This window comes from Bombyx mandarina, chromosome 16, assembly GCF_030267445.1.
Source record: "Bombyx mandarina strain Sakado chromosome 16, ASM3026744v2".
Taxonomy (NCBI): Eukaryota; Metazoa; Arthropoda; class Insecta; order Lepidoptera; family Bombycidae; genus Bombyx; species Bombyx mandarina.
Window position 1 is genome coordinate 10324555 of NC_143222.1, and position 16318 is coordinate 10340872.

At 35.8% G+C, this 16318-nt stretch overlaps 1 protein-coding gene and 1 long non-coding RNA gene across 2 annotated transcripts in view; one reads left to right on the top strand and one right to left on the bottom strand.

Annotated features, from left to right (window-relative positions):
- Window positions 1-12727, top strand: part of LOC114240500 (fatty acid synthase) — a 32591-nt gene extending 19864 nt beyond the window's left edge. Inside the window, exons 28-37 of the mRNA XM_089734019.1 lie at window positions 541-713; window positions 1171-1320; window positions 6090-6293; window positions 6522-6633; window positions 6818-6974; window positions 7245-7395; window positions 9707-9845; window positions 10088-10264; window positions 10979-11081; window positions 11605-12727. Of these exons, the coding sequence (XP_089590145.1) occupies window positions 541-713; window positions 1171-1320; window positions 6090-6293; window positions 6522-6633; window positions 6818-6974; window positions 7245-7395; window positions 9707-9845; window positions 10088-10264; window positions 10979-11081; window positions 11605-12176 (1938 nt within the window). The 3' untranslated portion in view covers window positions 12177-12727. The remainder of the gene's footprint in view (window positions 1-540; window positions 714-1170; window positions 1321-6089; window positions 6294-6521; window positions 6634-6817; window positions 6975-7244; window positions 7396-9706; window positions 9846-10087; window positions 10265-10978; window positions 11082-11604) is intronic.
- Window positions 10945-13154, bottom strand: LOC149501345 (uncharacterized). Its single transcript, XR_016324408.1, has 3 exons — window positions 12742-13154; window positions 11741-12071; window positions 10945-11060 (listed from the first exon to the last, which is right to left on the bottom strand). It is a non-coding gene; the product is annotated as an uncharacterized LOC149501345 (long non-coding RNA).
- Window positions 13155-16318: the final 3164 nt, after the last annotated feature.

The following is a 16318-nucleotide window of genomic DNA, read 5'->3' on the forward strand; positions in this document are numbered from 1 at the left end:
TTATCTCTTACTGAAGGCTGTAGACACTAAGTATGAATATAAACTTCGTTCTAAATTCACGATGATTTGCTTATGACAAAATATTATTTACTGAGCCGACACATGAGATATCTGTTCGAAATGAGATTTTTTGCTTCACTATGCCTTGAAACACTAATACTAATAAATTGCTTAATGAATTACGTTTACAAGTACCATAAAGACCTTATCTTACACGCGAGGCCGTTAAACGATGTCTGTTTGCCCAAACTTGTTGTGACCATAGCACTAGTTCTATAACTATCAGATAGGAACACACATAGGAACGTAGGAATTTGATCCACCCGTAAATACTTCAGAACGAGGATTAACACTTCCATTCAATTGACTCTATAATTTCTTTGAGTCAATCACTAGTCAAGCTATTTTCATTAACTGAGATTACTTAATGATACTTAACATACTTAAAATGAAGTTGTACCTTTCCTAACATTTGTATCTTTCAACTATGACATTGATTTTTAAGTTAAATACATTTTCAACTGAAGTTTCCGTCTACAGAATTTACAAATACTTATGAATGAAGGCATCTCCAGTGGCTACGTTCGTCCATTAGCTAGAGTGTCATACTCTTCAAAGGAAGCTCCTCGTGCTTTTCGACTCTTATGCAAGAATTGGCATCGAGGACATATATTATTGAGACTCACAGAACAAGTGCTGCCAGCTCAACCAAGGTACTTTATAGTTCTCGCTCAATATAACAATAGTATAGAGTAATGTATGAAGGCAGTAAATAGTATAAGACTTCAATTCCATTTAAGTTCATTTACTGGTGGTAGGATCTCTTGCGAGTCCACACGGGTAGGTACCACCATCCTGCCTATTTCTGCCGTGAAGCAGTAATGCGTTTCAGTTTGAAGGGTGGAGCAGCCGTTGTAATTACTGTAATGAGACCTTAGAACTCATATCTCAAGGTGGGTGGAAGCATTTACATTGTAAATGTCTATGGGTTCCGGTAACCATTTAAGACCAGGTGGGCTGTGAGCTCGTCCACCCATCTACGCAATAAATAAATAAAGTTAAGCTATAATTTAGGTCACTGTTTACCATTATTTTTCGTTGACCAGACTATCTCGTGTATTCACTACGTTACAATTCACAAGTCGAATATTAATATTTAAAAAAACGCAGGATCAGCTGTAGATCCGAATGCAGTCAGTTAATCATCTGCAGCGAAGAAGATTTCGGTATTCAGTTAGCGAACAGACTTGTCAGTAGAGGCGCTACAAAAATACACATTTGTAGTCCGAAAGTCTCATGGTATCTCCAACATAAAACAGAGTAAGTTTTTTACAATTCTTAAGAGCTTGAAGTTATGGTTTTAAGTAAAGTTGGTAGTACTAAGTTCTTTATCAATCGAACAGCTTTTAGGAAAACTTTTTTTAACAACCTTTTCATTATTGTTCTTTTAAACTCATGATTTAACTATCGTGTAAGCAATTGAAGGGCGGAGAGGGTGTAACAGTGCCAACGTTGACTACGGCTCCGTATAAAAAAAAATGGAAAATAAAGTACATTTAATTAGTGGAAAGTCAAAAGTGTAAAAATAATCAAGTGATTTATATCATACATTGTGGATAACAACCAAAATTGAGTGAAAACCGCGTAATCAGTGATAAGCGTTTTGGCTTAAAATCGGGCGTGCCACATGTATATATATACAAACGTACCCTTCACGCTTTATGCATTCGAAGTGAAAGATTAAACAAAACTGAAGTAAATTGCGCTTACATATTCCCGGTACCTGTTTAAAAAAAAAGTGATCCAAATAACCCTACTTTTTTATTGTCAAAATGACTTGCATTAAAAAGCGAATGAGAACTGCACAAAATCACTAGCGACATCTGAGGAAAGCTTCCCGTATTACTAACACAAGACCCAACCAGCCTTGATCTACGATAGATTTTGTCAACGCGCTAGCTATCCTAGTAAGTTGGAACGAAAATAACAAGAGGGTACTAGTAGTAATAATAACAATCACTTCAATACTGTCAAAACTAATCTGGAAATTATAAGAAATGGAGGAAATTTTGGAAGAACTTCGAAAAATTCGAAGTGACTTAGACGATCAGAAAACCGCAATAGAAAAAAGTGGAGTAAGTGACAGAAAAAGTTACGAAAAATATAAACTGCATATTAGAAGGTAAATTTAAATTATTCAATAAAAAATACTAACATCTAAGAGAAAAATGCGAAAATCAAGAAAGAAGACAAGAAAAAAAACAAACAAGAAAAAACAACATCGTCTTTTTCGGAATAATAGAAACCTAAAATTCATATGCTAACCCAGAAAACCCTTTATTTAAAAAGAAAAGTGCGTTAAATAATACCGGTTACTACATAACGGAGGATTTCCAGAAGATATCCTAGAGAAGAGGAAAGAACCCCAAGAATAAGCAAAGATTGAAAGGGAAACCTTGTAAAAAGAAAATACGACAAACTTGTCATAAGTTAAAGAAACAAAACAACTAAACAACAAAATAATGCTTTCAACTTCTCCTGAAAACAAAACTACAAAAGGAGCCGAAACAAACACCTACAAGAAAAATAAAACACAAACACATCCAAGAAGAACTTCAAGCCTATCAGAAGGTATTATAAAACCGGGCATGTTGAATTACCTGATTAACAGAAACACAAACAACTCACCAGATCTGCAACAAAGTAACAACGTTAACATATAGCAATTACCGTCCCCTCTCGCAACATCAACAAACAACAACCATTATCAGAACACCAAACTCATCTTCCAAGCCGGTTGGTCCTCGTGGAAGATCAAGACCAAAACCCTCCCAAACAACCATCTAATAAAAAAAAAAACCTCACAAAAAAGGCTATCATGACATACAATGTCAAAACACTTTCATCATAATATGATCGCCTGTTAGAATTAAATGAAGCGCTTATAGAAATGAAATATGACATATTAGGAATAGCTGAAACAAGACGCATTGGTAACAAAACTGAAGAGCATGAAAACTTCATTTTCTGCTATACAGAGCATAAAACTGGAAGACATAGGTTTTATAGTTAAATACCACCTTAAAAATAATATAGAAAGCTACCTCGGCCTTTCGGAAAGAGTAGCTATATTAAACCTGAAATTTGAGATTTTTTTTTTATTGCCTTTGTATGAATACCAGCTTATCGATCATTCAAGTCTACGCACCTACTGCACAAGCAAGTGATGAAGAAATTGACATCTTTTATGCGACAGTAAACTAAGCAATAAAACTAGCACACAAAGACTTCATACTGATTGGCGACCTAAATGCAAAAATCGAGATACCAAAAAACGCGGAACACCTTATTATGAAAGCACACGGATACGGAAGCAGAAATGAGAGAGGACAAAGACTAATCGAATATGTCAGGGAAAACAAATTATTTATTTTGAAAACTTTTTTAAAAAAAAAAACCAAAAAAATAAATGGACCTGGCGATCATCAGAAAAAAAGAAATATGAAATCGATTTTGTGCTGTCAAATCGACCTCATCTGTTTAAAAACATAGAAGTACTGAACCTCAACTACCCTTCAGATCACAGGCCAGTAAGAGCTACAATATCATATGACACACACTTAAAAAAAGGAAAATTTTAAAATTTGTCCACAAAACAAAATATCAGGCGAAGAAGAAATCACAAACTTCAAAGAAAACCTTAATTCACACATATCAAAAGACCAACTGTTTGCGGAGAGTACTATCCCAATCCAGATGTACTACGATAACCTAATCAGAATCATCACCTCAAGCTTACAAAATGTCCAAATAGCACAAAACCCAAAGAAAGCCCACAAAATAATTTCAGAGCATACATAAAAACTTCTTAAAAGAAGACAAGACCTACAAAAAAGTCCAAACAAAAACAGATTAATAAGAAAACGAAATCTCGGCACTTTATAAGCTTGGCAACAAATGCATAAAAAAAGACTACCCTAACTAAACTTCTTTAAAAACATCTAAGTAAAACGGGTAGCACAAAAAAGGCATTCAAAGAGCTGAAACCAAATAAAACTTGGATCGAAAAGCTAAAGCGAGGCGATTTAACCAAAAAAAACCGCGGAGACATCATCAACATAGCGACAGAGTTCTACCGTGATCTTTACAGCACAAAAGGGCCAGAGGACACCAGTCACGAGAACCATACTAGCAGCAGCGAAGGTAACATACCAACAAGATCCCAAATCGAACAAATGGACGTCATCGAGGCTCTAAACAAATTGAAACCAGACAAAAAACCGAGCTCGGACAACCTAGCAAACGAGACCCTCAAGATATCTGCCCCAATATTAACTACACACTTTACCAACTTATTCAACTCTATTCTTGAATCTGGAGAGACACCCACCCAGTGGTCTGAATCTAACATAATTCTGATATACAAAAAAAGCGACCCAAATGATATTGGGAACTACAGACCTATAAGTCTGCTGTCGAGTGCATACAATTTATTTTCTACAATCCTGACCAAAAAAATTAGCTCTACATTAGAATCAAGACCACCTGTTGAACAGACAGGATTCAGAAAAGGATTCTCTACCGTTGACCATATCCACACACTAGAACTTCTCAACGAAAAATATCAAGAGAGAAACATACCACTGTACTTGGCATTCATAGATTACAAAAAAGCATTCGATTCAGTATTACACAACTATATTTGGGAAACTCTAACAACACAAAATGTGGAAAATAAATACTTAAGAGTAATTAAAAGTCTTTACAGGAAGAGCAAAAACCAGAGTCAAACTAGAAACAGCCGACCCCTGGTTCCCTATAAAGAGAGGCATAAGACAGGGAGACCCGCTCTCACCTATACTATTTATAGCCACATTAGAGTCGATAATAAATAAACTGAAGTGGAATGGATGCGGAATAAAGATAAAAAATAAGTATCTAAGCCACCTACGTTTTGCCGACGACTTGGTGTTGATCTCAGAGAAAGGAAAAGAACTACAATACATGGTAGAATCATTAGACAAAGCTAGCAGGCTTGCGGGGCTGGAGATGAACCTATCATAAACTATGGTAATGTCTAACAACACCAGGGTACAAATATACGCCGACGATGAACCTCTCAAATACACCGATAAAAACATTTATCTAGGCAAGCAAATAAGCTTCGACAGACTAAGCAACTACCAAGAGATCGAGCGCAGAACCCAACTAACGTAGAATAAGTATTGAATCCTTTAAGAAATATTCAAAAGCAACATGCTCATCAAACTGAAGACAAATGTCATGAATTCTTGCCTCATACCATGCCTGACCTACGCTTGCCAAACATGGAAGTTCAACAAAAATATAAAAAATAAAATCATAGAATGCCCGCGAGGAATGGAGCGGAGTATGCTAAACCTAAAAAGAATAAATAAAATAAGGCATACAAAAATAAGAAGCATCACAAAAGCGATAGACGGTTTAACGCAAGCTCTTGCATTAAAATGGAAATGGCACATAGCACGTCTAGAAGACCAAAGGTGGACAAAAAAGGTGACAGAATGGAGGGGCCCAGTGGGCAAAAGAAAGAAACGTAGACCTTCCATCAGACGGGAGGACGAAATTAAACGCATAGCGGATCCAAATTGGACACAAGCAGCACAATCCAAGGAAAACTGGCTCAATTTAGAGGAGGCCTTTACCCGCAGAGGGGTTCTAAAAGAATAATTTTAAACAAAAATATAAAGTAAAAAAAAATATACAAAAAGAAATAATTTATGTCCATTAAATAAAATTCTTTTTTGATACTATTAAAACTATGCAACTGTAAACTAGAAATTTCTGGAAGAAATAAAAGGCTTTTTTATTTTATTTTATTTGTTTAAGCAATTGAAGTCTCGCTTGTTCCTATTCGGTAAACTTATGTGTGGAATATTGAATTAATGACCCAATATAAACTTCATTTTACACCAAAGTGCGAGTACGACTTATATTTTTAAATCAATAGATTATAATAACTGAGTGATAAAATTAAATATCATTTACGCCTTCACGATGTGCAATCATGATTCTTTGGAAAAGTTACGTTCATCAAAATTTTATTTCAGCAATTTAAAATCTATTGGTGTCAATGTGGTCGTATCTACGAACATAATAAAGGATTCTTACGATACTACATTTCTTTTAAAAAAAACTATAGCTATGGGACCATTAGAAGGCATTTATGTGGCAAACTTTAGAAATGACGACGAAACATTAAACATCCTGCAAGACATTGGTAATATGTCCAAAGATTTATTTCCATCAGTAAGGTAAGAATCAAGATAGTTTTTTGAGGTCTAATGAACTGTAAAATGAACATAATTATCTGATATGACGGTTTTCAATCATATTTTCCCATCACCTTTTGGTTATTACTAGAAGCTTTAAAGAAGAGTCAAGCCCTCTTTGTATTCATATGTAACAATTCATCTAGCATGTAGTATGATAGAAGTGACCATTGTCTTAAAATAGATTACATTGTAAAACTTTGCTTTTAGGTACTTTGCAGTGATTACCAACAATATAAAAGTTCTAGAGAAAACGTGTATTTCTGGAGTAAACGATAATTCAATTATTTCTGTAATCGAAACTCGAAGGCCGCAAATAAATGTAAGCTTGTCTATCATAGACGTTAATTTTTAAGCTTTTGAATATTCACAAATACGTTTCAAGTAACTTTTCATCGCAGTTACAATCGATTTTAACTCAAATTCCAAGTGTAAGCAATAAAAAACGTAGAAAATCGGGTGATGTATGTGTTTAAATGCCTCATTTTCATTAAAACTTCTATCAGGAGAATGAAAAAGACGCCATCTTATTAGACAAGGGAGCTTGGAACTTATCCACATTGGACGCTTTAGAGACCGGACTTCGCTGCAAGGTCCCATTGTTGGTTGCCCAAGGAAGCACTTACACATCACCGCTATATCAACAACTTGCAGCTTCTGCTGGTAAATATTAAGAACTGAATATCCCATGTGAAAACAAAACGAAATAAAAGTCCGTACGAATATCCAGAAAATTCTTATCATAAATGGCACTGTTCGGTGCGATATTTAACGTCTAAATCTTATTATTTTTGTTGTATTAGATGTGTGTATGTCATGTTACCTAATTGTTGTTATATCACAAGAACTTTCAAACCAGAATGCATTATTGATTTACGACAAATCTAAAACTAAACATATACGGCGACTGTGACAAATCTGAATCGTTTTCAGATATTCCATCTTTAGAAGATGCAAACGACGTCACTACTCTACGAGAATTGTCTGTTGGAAGCGAAAACATTAAAATAGTTAAAGAATTTCTACGTCAAAAATATCATAAGTGCTTTTTGGAACAGGAAATTTTGGAGTTAAACAAGCAGAAGTAAGTTCAGAGATTCTGTAACAGTAATATTTAATTTTAAATGCAAGTCATGACAGATGTATCAATATTGGCAGCGCACACACAAACCTGTGTTTCCAAGAGGTTAAGCCATTCGGAGACCCGCTTTCTGAACTCTACTAGCCGGTTTTTTGCGTATGCATGAGGAGCAACAAACGTATTGTAACGAAAATAACTACGAATTTTATGATGTATTCGTCAAAAAAGCTAGCTATCCGATTATACAGTCCCTCGGGGATTCCGTAAATTAAAAACTTCAAAGTATTATTTCTACATTCATAAATATTTCATCATTGCAAACAAATCTTGATTTTTCGGAACATAGCCCTCTCTGTGTTGTTTAAAACTTTAAAACAATATATAAAACGTACAATTTTTGGTATACCTAAGCTAGTAGCCTCGACGGACTATTCTGACTTCGGCTTGGTCGATGGGCGAGCTCACGGGGCTCAGCCTGAGAGGATTTGATAGCATTGATCCTAACAAGAGCAGTGCTTCGTTTAATACATAGGCGGCACTGAAAATTTCGGGAATTAACGAAGTGACACAACATTACTATTTAAAAATGTATTTATTGCTTTTCGAAGTATTCTCCGCGAAATTTGACACATTTTTCCATACGATGGAACCAATCATTGAAGCAACCATTCCATTCGGAAGTTGGGGTCTCCAAAATGGCCGTTTTGTAGGCGTCCACAGCTTCTTCAGGTGATGAAAGTCTCTGTCCACGCAATTTATTCTTAATTTTAGGAAAAGTATAGAAATCATTAGGGCTTAGGTCGGGGCTGTACGGCGGATGGTCTAATAATTCTATGTTTTCTTGCTCTAAAAACTATTTTGTTCTGTGCGCGGTGTGAGAACTCGCATTGTCGTGATGGAGGATGATGCGGCGGTTGCAGTTCTCTTTACGGAGTTCAGAAACGACCTGTGGCAAACAAATGCTAGCATACGATTCTGCATTAACCGTTCTTTGTCCCTCAAGAGGAATAGTCGTAACATGGCCGGTTTTGGAGACAAACGTGGACACCATTTTTTTTTGCAACACTCCGTGAACGAACAATTTTTGTTGGCTTTAACTCATTTTCGAACACCCAAACTCGTGACTGGTTTTTTGTTTCGGGTTCGTACGCGTATATCCAGGATTCGTCACCTGATACAATGTTGTATACAGCATTTGAGGATCCTGCGTGGAATCTTCGAGAGTTCTGACGCACCAAGTAACGCGAGCCGCTTTTTGCTCTTCACAGAGCGAATGCGGTATCCATCGGGAAAACAACTTTTTTACACCTAATTGTTCATGCAAGATTATTTGTATTTGACTCATGCCAATGTCTAAAGTTGCCTGAATTTCGCGGTATGTCACATGTCGATCTTCCTCAATCAGCTTACGCACAGCATCAACGTTTTCTTGGGTGACTGCAGTTTTTGGACGACCTTGACGGGGATCATCACTGAGCTTGACACGTTCACGTTGAAACTCAGCAAACCAGCGATAAATTGTGGTTTTGGATGGAGCTTCATCACCAAATGTAGAAATCATCCGGTCAACACACTGTTTTTGTGTTAAACCACTTCGAAAGTCATAATAAATCATCGCTCTTGAATTTTTCTCGAGTCAATTCCATTTTCTCAACGACTAAACAAGTTTGACAAAACCTCGTGACAAGACCGAGAATCTTTTTTTAAATAAATAAATGGTATTCGATTTTTAAAACCAAGGAGTTTTCAATTAAAAAGATTTTAATATGACAGGAACAGTGGAAATATTCCATTCCCGATAATTTTAGTGCAGCCCTCGTACATATATATCACCGTATCGAAATCGCGACCCAGTGAGAAGATCCGGCAAGAAATTTAGTCAAGTTATGTCTGTAGACCACCACCCCACCTATTTTTGCCGTGAAGCAGTAATGCGTTTCGGCTTGAAGGGTAGGGTAGCAGTTGTATCTATACTGAGACCTTAGAACTAATATCTCAAGGTGGGTGGCGCATTTACGTCGTAGATGTCTATGGGCTCCAGTAACCACTTAACACCAGGTGGGCTGTGAACTCGTCCACCTAAGCAATCAAAAAAAAAAAAAAAATTAACTCGAACGTCGAACGCGGAAGCCCTGCTCTAGCTAGGAGTAGTGTTAGCAACGTCACCAGGTTATAGCCTCGTGAGCTCACCTACTCATTCGGCGAATCTAGTATAACCCCTCGAAGTTACTAGAATAGGTAGCAAAAAAAAGCCTAAGGTATCAAGAGTGGATCGGGAGAATTCAAAATTGCATAAAACCGCTGTCTTTTTCAGGCTTGAAGAGTTGGATTCCCTTCAAAACGGCTTCGAGAAGAAAGAAGGCTTAGCTGTTTACTTGTCTCACATAGCTAAAGATGAACTCAATTCCAATGCCCTCGTGTACACTTTACCCACACTTGGCAATACGACAACGGTGAGTCTATATTGTTTCCCCTTTTTTTTTAAGCATTGAGATTAATTTGAAATTAATAATGAAATGAATGATGCTTGATGAAAAAATTCGAAATGATGACAATACATATACATTATAAATAATACAACAAATTTTACGTTTCAAAATTTTGATTTTGATAATAAGTTAAAAGTAAATTTTTAAGATTTTATAAATTCTGTTATCGGTAGTTGTTTGAAGAAATTTTTACATGAAATTTTCAGGAGAAACTGTCTGAAGCAATTGAGTCCGAGTACTTGTGCATAGTTCTTGGGATCGAGAATAATTTCGAAAGGTTTTATGGTATTTGCGAGAGACTCAAGCTGCCCGCGCTAGTGCTGCAGCCACGTCTGGATAGAACAAGCGATACTATACAGCAAACCGCCGAAAAATGCTCAAAGGTGAAAAAAATTAATCTATACTAATATATAAAAAATGTAGTGGTTTTTACGGACGTTCCGTTATAAGTACTGAACCATGCATCCGATTGACTTGAAACTTGGTATCCATGTAGAAAATACATGTACTTAATGGATAGGCTAATATTTATATGAGTGTTGGACTCCCTAGACCAGTTGCGGGGGCGTTAATGATGAGCATCTTTGTGTGGGTGAGAAATAATAATGTTAATTTTAAATGCCCAGCGAAGCGGACGGGTACAGCTAGTACTATATAAAATTATAAAAAATCACTCTGTTGTTACGTTCTCACGCACTAACCACTGTGTGCTAGTAGCCATCATAGAAGACTAAGATTTTTGACTCTCGCTTATGACATTTTCATTAAGCAAGTCGACCGACCCATCGCCCGCCGACCAACCGTCGGTCTACTGAAAAATTTCATTATCTTGAAGGACGACCTTCCCTTTGTTCTTAACCTTCCATAAGTGTACTAGAGAAATTTAGTAAAGCTTATAGACTATCTTTTATCCCACTGCTAAATGTGGTCTCCATCGACACAAAAAGTAGGGAAGCAGTGGTAGCTGACGGAAAGCTAATAAAATATACATACTATAGGGCACAAGACCATATTATTTATTGCATGGTTTTTTTTTAATCGAAACATTTTAGTAATATTTCTATTTGTACTAAATAGGTACTCTCTATTCCTTTCAGTTGATAACAGAGCAAATTGGTGTCAGAAAAAGTTTTTACTTGCTCGCATCCGATATCGGTATTTTAATTGCCATGGAGTTAGCTGCAATATTTGAGAGTAATGGTAAATATTTCCAAGTTTAAATTTTTAAGTCGTCGTGGCCTAAAGGATAAGACGTCTAGTGCATTCGTATTCTAGCGATACAACGGTGTTCGAATCCCGCAGGCGGATACAAATTTTTGTAATGAAATACGTACTTAATAATTTATTAACGTGCTAAATAATTAACATCCACGGTGAAATCAAAACCCGCAAAATTATAATTTGCATCATCACTGGTGGTAGAAAGTCTTGTAAGTCCGCACGGGTAGGTACCACCGCCCTGCCTTTTTCTGCCGTGAAGCAGTAATGCGTTTCGGTTTGAAGGGTGCGGCAGCCATTGTGCTATATATACCGAGGCCTTAGAACTCATATCTCAAGGTGGGTGGCGATACTTACGTTGTAGATGTCTAAGGGCTCCGGTAACCACTTAACACCAGGTGGGCTGTGAGCTCATCCACCCACTTAACCATTATCTAAATAAAAACCATATATCTGCAGTCAAGAGATATTTTCTGTTTTCCTAAAGTTACTTGTAAATTTTCAGGTATTTTAGGCACAGTCTTCTGTCTCGGTAGTGCACCAGAAGATGTCAAGCCAATAATTGAACGTGAACTAGCCGCCTTCACAACCGAAGACCAACTGCAGCTTGAGATTTTAAAGCACATTTTTAAGCTACTCACCACTAATGATCCATCAGATTTAGAGAAAGCTTTGCCTCCTTTGTCCTCATGGAATGCAAAGATAGAGGGTTGCATTAAAATGATGACTGGTCAAATAGCACAAACAAAGCAATATGTGAAAGCTTTGATACAATCTGTCTATGCGAAAATTCTTAACATCAAGCAGTATGATTCTTCAACTCTGCCAATCCTGAAGTCTCGAGTCATCGTACTCCGCTCTCCAGATTGCTCCATTACTTCATCCCCATCATCATATTCTATTGAAGATTTATCAGCACCTCTTAGCGACGCTGCAATAGATACGCGATGTGCAGCCATTATCAACAAAAATCTGTCGAGTGAAATATTAGAAGAGTTTGATAAGAAAAACCTCTGCGACACATTTTTGATAAGCTTTGATGAGAAATATACAAAAGTTAATTCTAGAGTAATATGATTCACTTTTCAATGTTTCGTTATTCACTGGTTATAGCATAAGAATTGGAAATGGCAATAAGGCGATGAGAACATAGTTGAGAATGTTATTGTATTGAAAAGGTTATAAATCAGACACTAATACTGTTATACAAAAACTTATTGTATCCAAAACGTGATCTTTGTTTTTTTGTTATTATAAAAGTAATAAATGGCTTGATTATAAATCTTCTTATTTGCTATTATTACAATACTTATTATATACAGAAAATTATTACAACACTTTCGCTCATTTAGGTACGTTTAAAGGTCTGCACGTAACTCGGTTGATATCATGAAACTCACTAAGGAGTAGATGTATGGTTGTGCATATTAATCTGTTGATGCATTTACATTTTGTTATATTTTCTTCGATTTTCGCGATTCGTGCACATAAATAATTTTTAACTAAATTAACGGCCACGGACACGGATCAGGAAAACTATAAAGTATACGAAACGTCAGAAATAATATAATGATAGTAAAAAGAGCGAAATTAACAGTAAAAGTACACAGTTTTAATTATTTTTATTGTTCGAGTTACTTACTTGCACTTAATAAAATCGTTACTGTTTGCACGTCAACATTCAACCACTCCATGTATAATTAAGTAATGCAATTATTATGTAAGTTGTATGTATTCAAAATGATCTAGTAATCTTATCTACTTAGAACATTTTAAAATAAAAAAAATTTAGGAGTGCAATTTTTGCGTTTAAATTTTGGCTATAGATAATACATTTATGATTTTGGCGCGCTTTCTATATTTTCCACAGACTATAATTGTGTGTGTAGTGATTTTTTTAAAGAATATATGCCCTGGTTTCGTGGACGTTTAAATAATCTCAGTGTGCACTAATTTAAGTGTGTCTGGTACTGCTTTTTTTACCAGTTTAAGCTATTAAAATTAATATAATGGCATTAAAGCTTAGTTAGGCTGTATCTCGTGACTATGTGTGATAGTGTGATTATGATAGTGTGAAAAGTCTTCTTATTAATATTACCGCCATCTGACGTTTCCTAATAGAACTACTTAAAAAATAATCGGGAAGAAACTACAGCCCGTAGTATGCCTAACTGTCACTAGATGTCAGTGTTCTCAATGAAATGAACAAGAGCTATAATTTAGAAATTAAAATCGGTACCTATCTATATCTCCGAATATAGATAATATCTTATGGCTCAAGAAAAAAAACCAACAATTGGGCAGTTTGGCCAACTAGTACATTGCCATCTACCGAGAATTTCGACGTAGGTACATACTTAGTACAAGTTGACGAAAATCATGAAGAAAGCAAAATACAGTAGGTAAGTTTGGTAGGCAGCGGCTTGGCTCTGCGTTGCTTGGCATTGGCTGCTTGGCGTTGCTGATGTCCATGAGCGACGGTAACCATTCACCATCAGATGAGTATGCTCGTTTGCCTACATGCGCAATAAAACATAAAGTGAATTAATAGTTAACAGGTAGGTACGTATTGTGCGTAACTAAAATTTCGAAGACAAACTCCAAATGTATATAATCCTTTTGTCGTCTCGATCGAATAATAAGTTTAATTTTCATCACCGCTCCCTGTTATTATATTAAAATCTTATGTAATATTTACAATAGGAACAATTTGTAATGAGGCTTAATAAAATAATAATATGATTATAGAACAAGATTTTGTTATAAAAATACTTAGTCTGGCCATAAATACTGTTACAATTAAAAATAAACAAAATATTACATTTGAATTTGGAATCTGTCATTTTTATTTTATGATTGCTCATTGAGTTTTCTCATTTTGGCGCTAATACATTGTACAATATTTTGTGATATTCAAATGGAGCGGGGTGATAAAGAGAACCGAATCGCTGTGATTGCATTACACAAAGTAGTTATGGAGCCAAATGCAATTTTTAAGACTCTCCATACGTTTGGTATTAGTAAAATGTTTGTGTACCGGGCTATTAATAGGTGCAATGAGACCTCCTCTGTTTGTGACAGAAAGAGATTTGGCCGTCCACGTTGTGTTCGTACGAAAAAGGTGGTCAAAGCAGTAAGGGAAACAATTCGAGGAAATCCTGTCCGAAAGCAAAATATTTTATCTCGGGAGATGAAGATAGCACCTAGAACCATGTCGCGTATTTTAAAAGATGACTTAGGACTTGCAGCCTATAAGAGACGTACCTACTGGTCATTTCTTAACTGATAATTTAAAAGAGAAAAGGGTGATAAAATCGAAACAACTACTGAAGCGGTACCCAAAGGGAGGTCATAGAAAAATTTTGTTTACGGATAAGATAATTTTTACAATTGAGCAACATTTTAACAAACAAAATGACCGTATTTATGCTCAAAGCTCTAAGGAAGCTTCCCAATTAGTCGACAGAGTGCAACATGGGCACTATCCGACTTCAGTGTTGGTTTGGTGGGGTATTAGCTATGAAGGAGTGACTGAGCCATACTTTTGTGATAAAGGTATCAAAACATCGGCACAAGTGTATCAAGATACCATTCTTGAGAAGGTAGTGAAGCCCCTTAACAACACCATGTTCAATAATCAAGAATGGTCCTTCCATCAAGACTCGGCGCCAGGTCATAAAGCTCGGTCTACGCAGTCTTGGTTGGAAACGACCGTTTCGGACTTCATCAGAGCTGAAGACTGGCCGTCGTCTAGTCCCGATCTTAATCCGCTGGATTATGATTTATGGTCAGTTTTAGAGAGTACGGCTTGCTCTAAACGCCATGATAATTTGGAGTCCCTAAAACAATCCGTACGATTGGCAGTGAAAAATTTTCCCATGGAAAGAGTGCGTGCTTCTATTGATAACTGGCCTCAACGTTTAAAGGACTGTATTGCAGCCAATGGAGACCACTTCGAATAAGCTTTTTATACTTTAAATTGTTTTATATTTATGTATTAATAATAATAATAATAATAATAAACATTTATTCCAAACACAAATTAAGTACAAAAAATAAATAAAAAAGATAACAAAAATAACGAGGCTTGGAAACGGTTACCGGCTCAGCAATGCCTAACAGTAACGAAACAATCGGTACTGCGGCGCTGATCTTCCGCCGGCACCTGCGGAGTGACGCGCACACCAGCATCAGACCGACCAATACACAACATTGTAAAATATATTAAAAAATAAAAAGAACATGAATAATAAAAATAAAAACAGTTATGAAAAGGACAACAAAATGTAATTATTAAATTAATTAAATAAAAATTGCAGTTGCAAAGCACAATTAATTTTAGTACGGAGTAATTATATTTGATATTTATTAAACTAACACACTGTAAAAGTAATAAATGTTATTTGCAATAGAATTTTTTTTTATTTTTAATTGTAACAGTATTTATGGCCAGACTAAGTACACTGCTATTTTCGGGGTGAAATATAAAAAAAATATCTTGTTGCTGTGTTTGTTTAAAGGAATACGTTGTCAAAATTTCTTTTTTTTTTAATTTTATAAAAAGTTATAGAAGCTTGCTTGGCCTGTCGATGGATTAGGTCAAATAAATAAATGCATGGTCGATAAATGATCAAATCACAATTTATTTTACAGGTTATAAAATTGAAAAATTGTATCGACTTAAAACGTATTTACATGTAGGTGCTCTGAAAAGTCGACCGTAGATTATCGAATTATATTCTACGACTGTTTTTGAAACGGGATATTAAAGTGCACACGCTTTGGGAACAAATACCTACCTACTATTGTTTTCAGCTTTTTTTGTTTAGTTGTAAGTATATTAAGATGGGATTTAATAGAAGAATTTAACCTCTAATCCTGCTTATTTAATGTTACTTAAATTCGCGTAAAGACCTCAGCCGTAAGCAGCGGCTTAGCTGTTGTGTCCCTCGGATTGATGACATCTATGAGCGATCTCGTCTGTCTAGAGAGGCATTAAAAACTTAAGATGATAACAGAATGTGAGATATCTTTTTAAACGGCACAGATGACTGGTTTTTGTGTTATCTTACCATAGAATATAGACACAGTAAGGTGTATGCAAAGTCACAAATATATTGTTATAACCGCCATTCCACAATTCAACTGGAATGCTACCTACTTCACACAGCATACTAGCCCACTGAGTTTCTCGCAGGCTCTTCTTAGTGGGTCGCGAT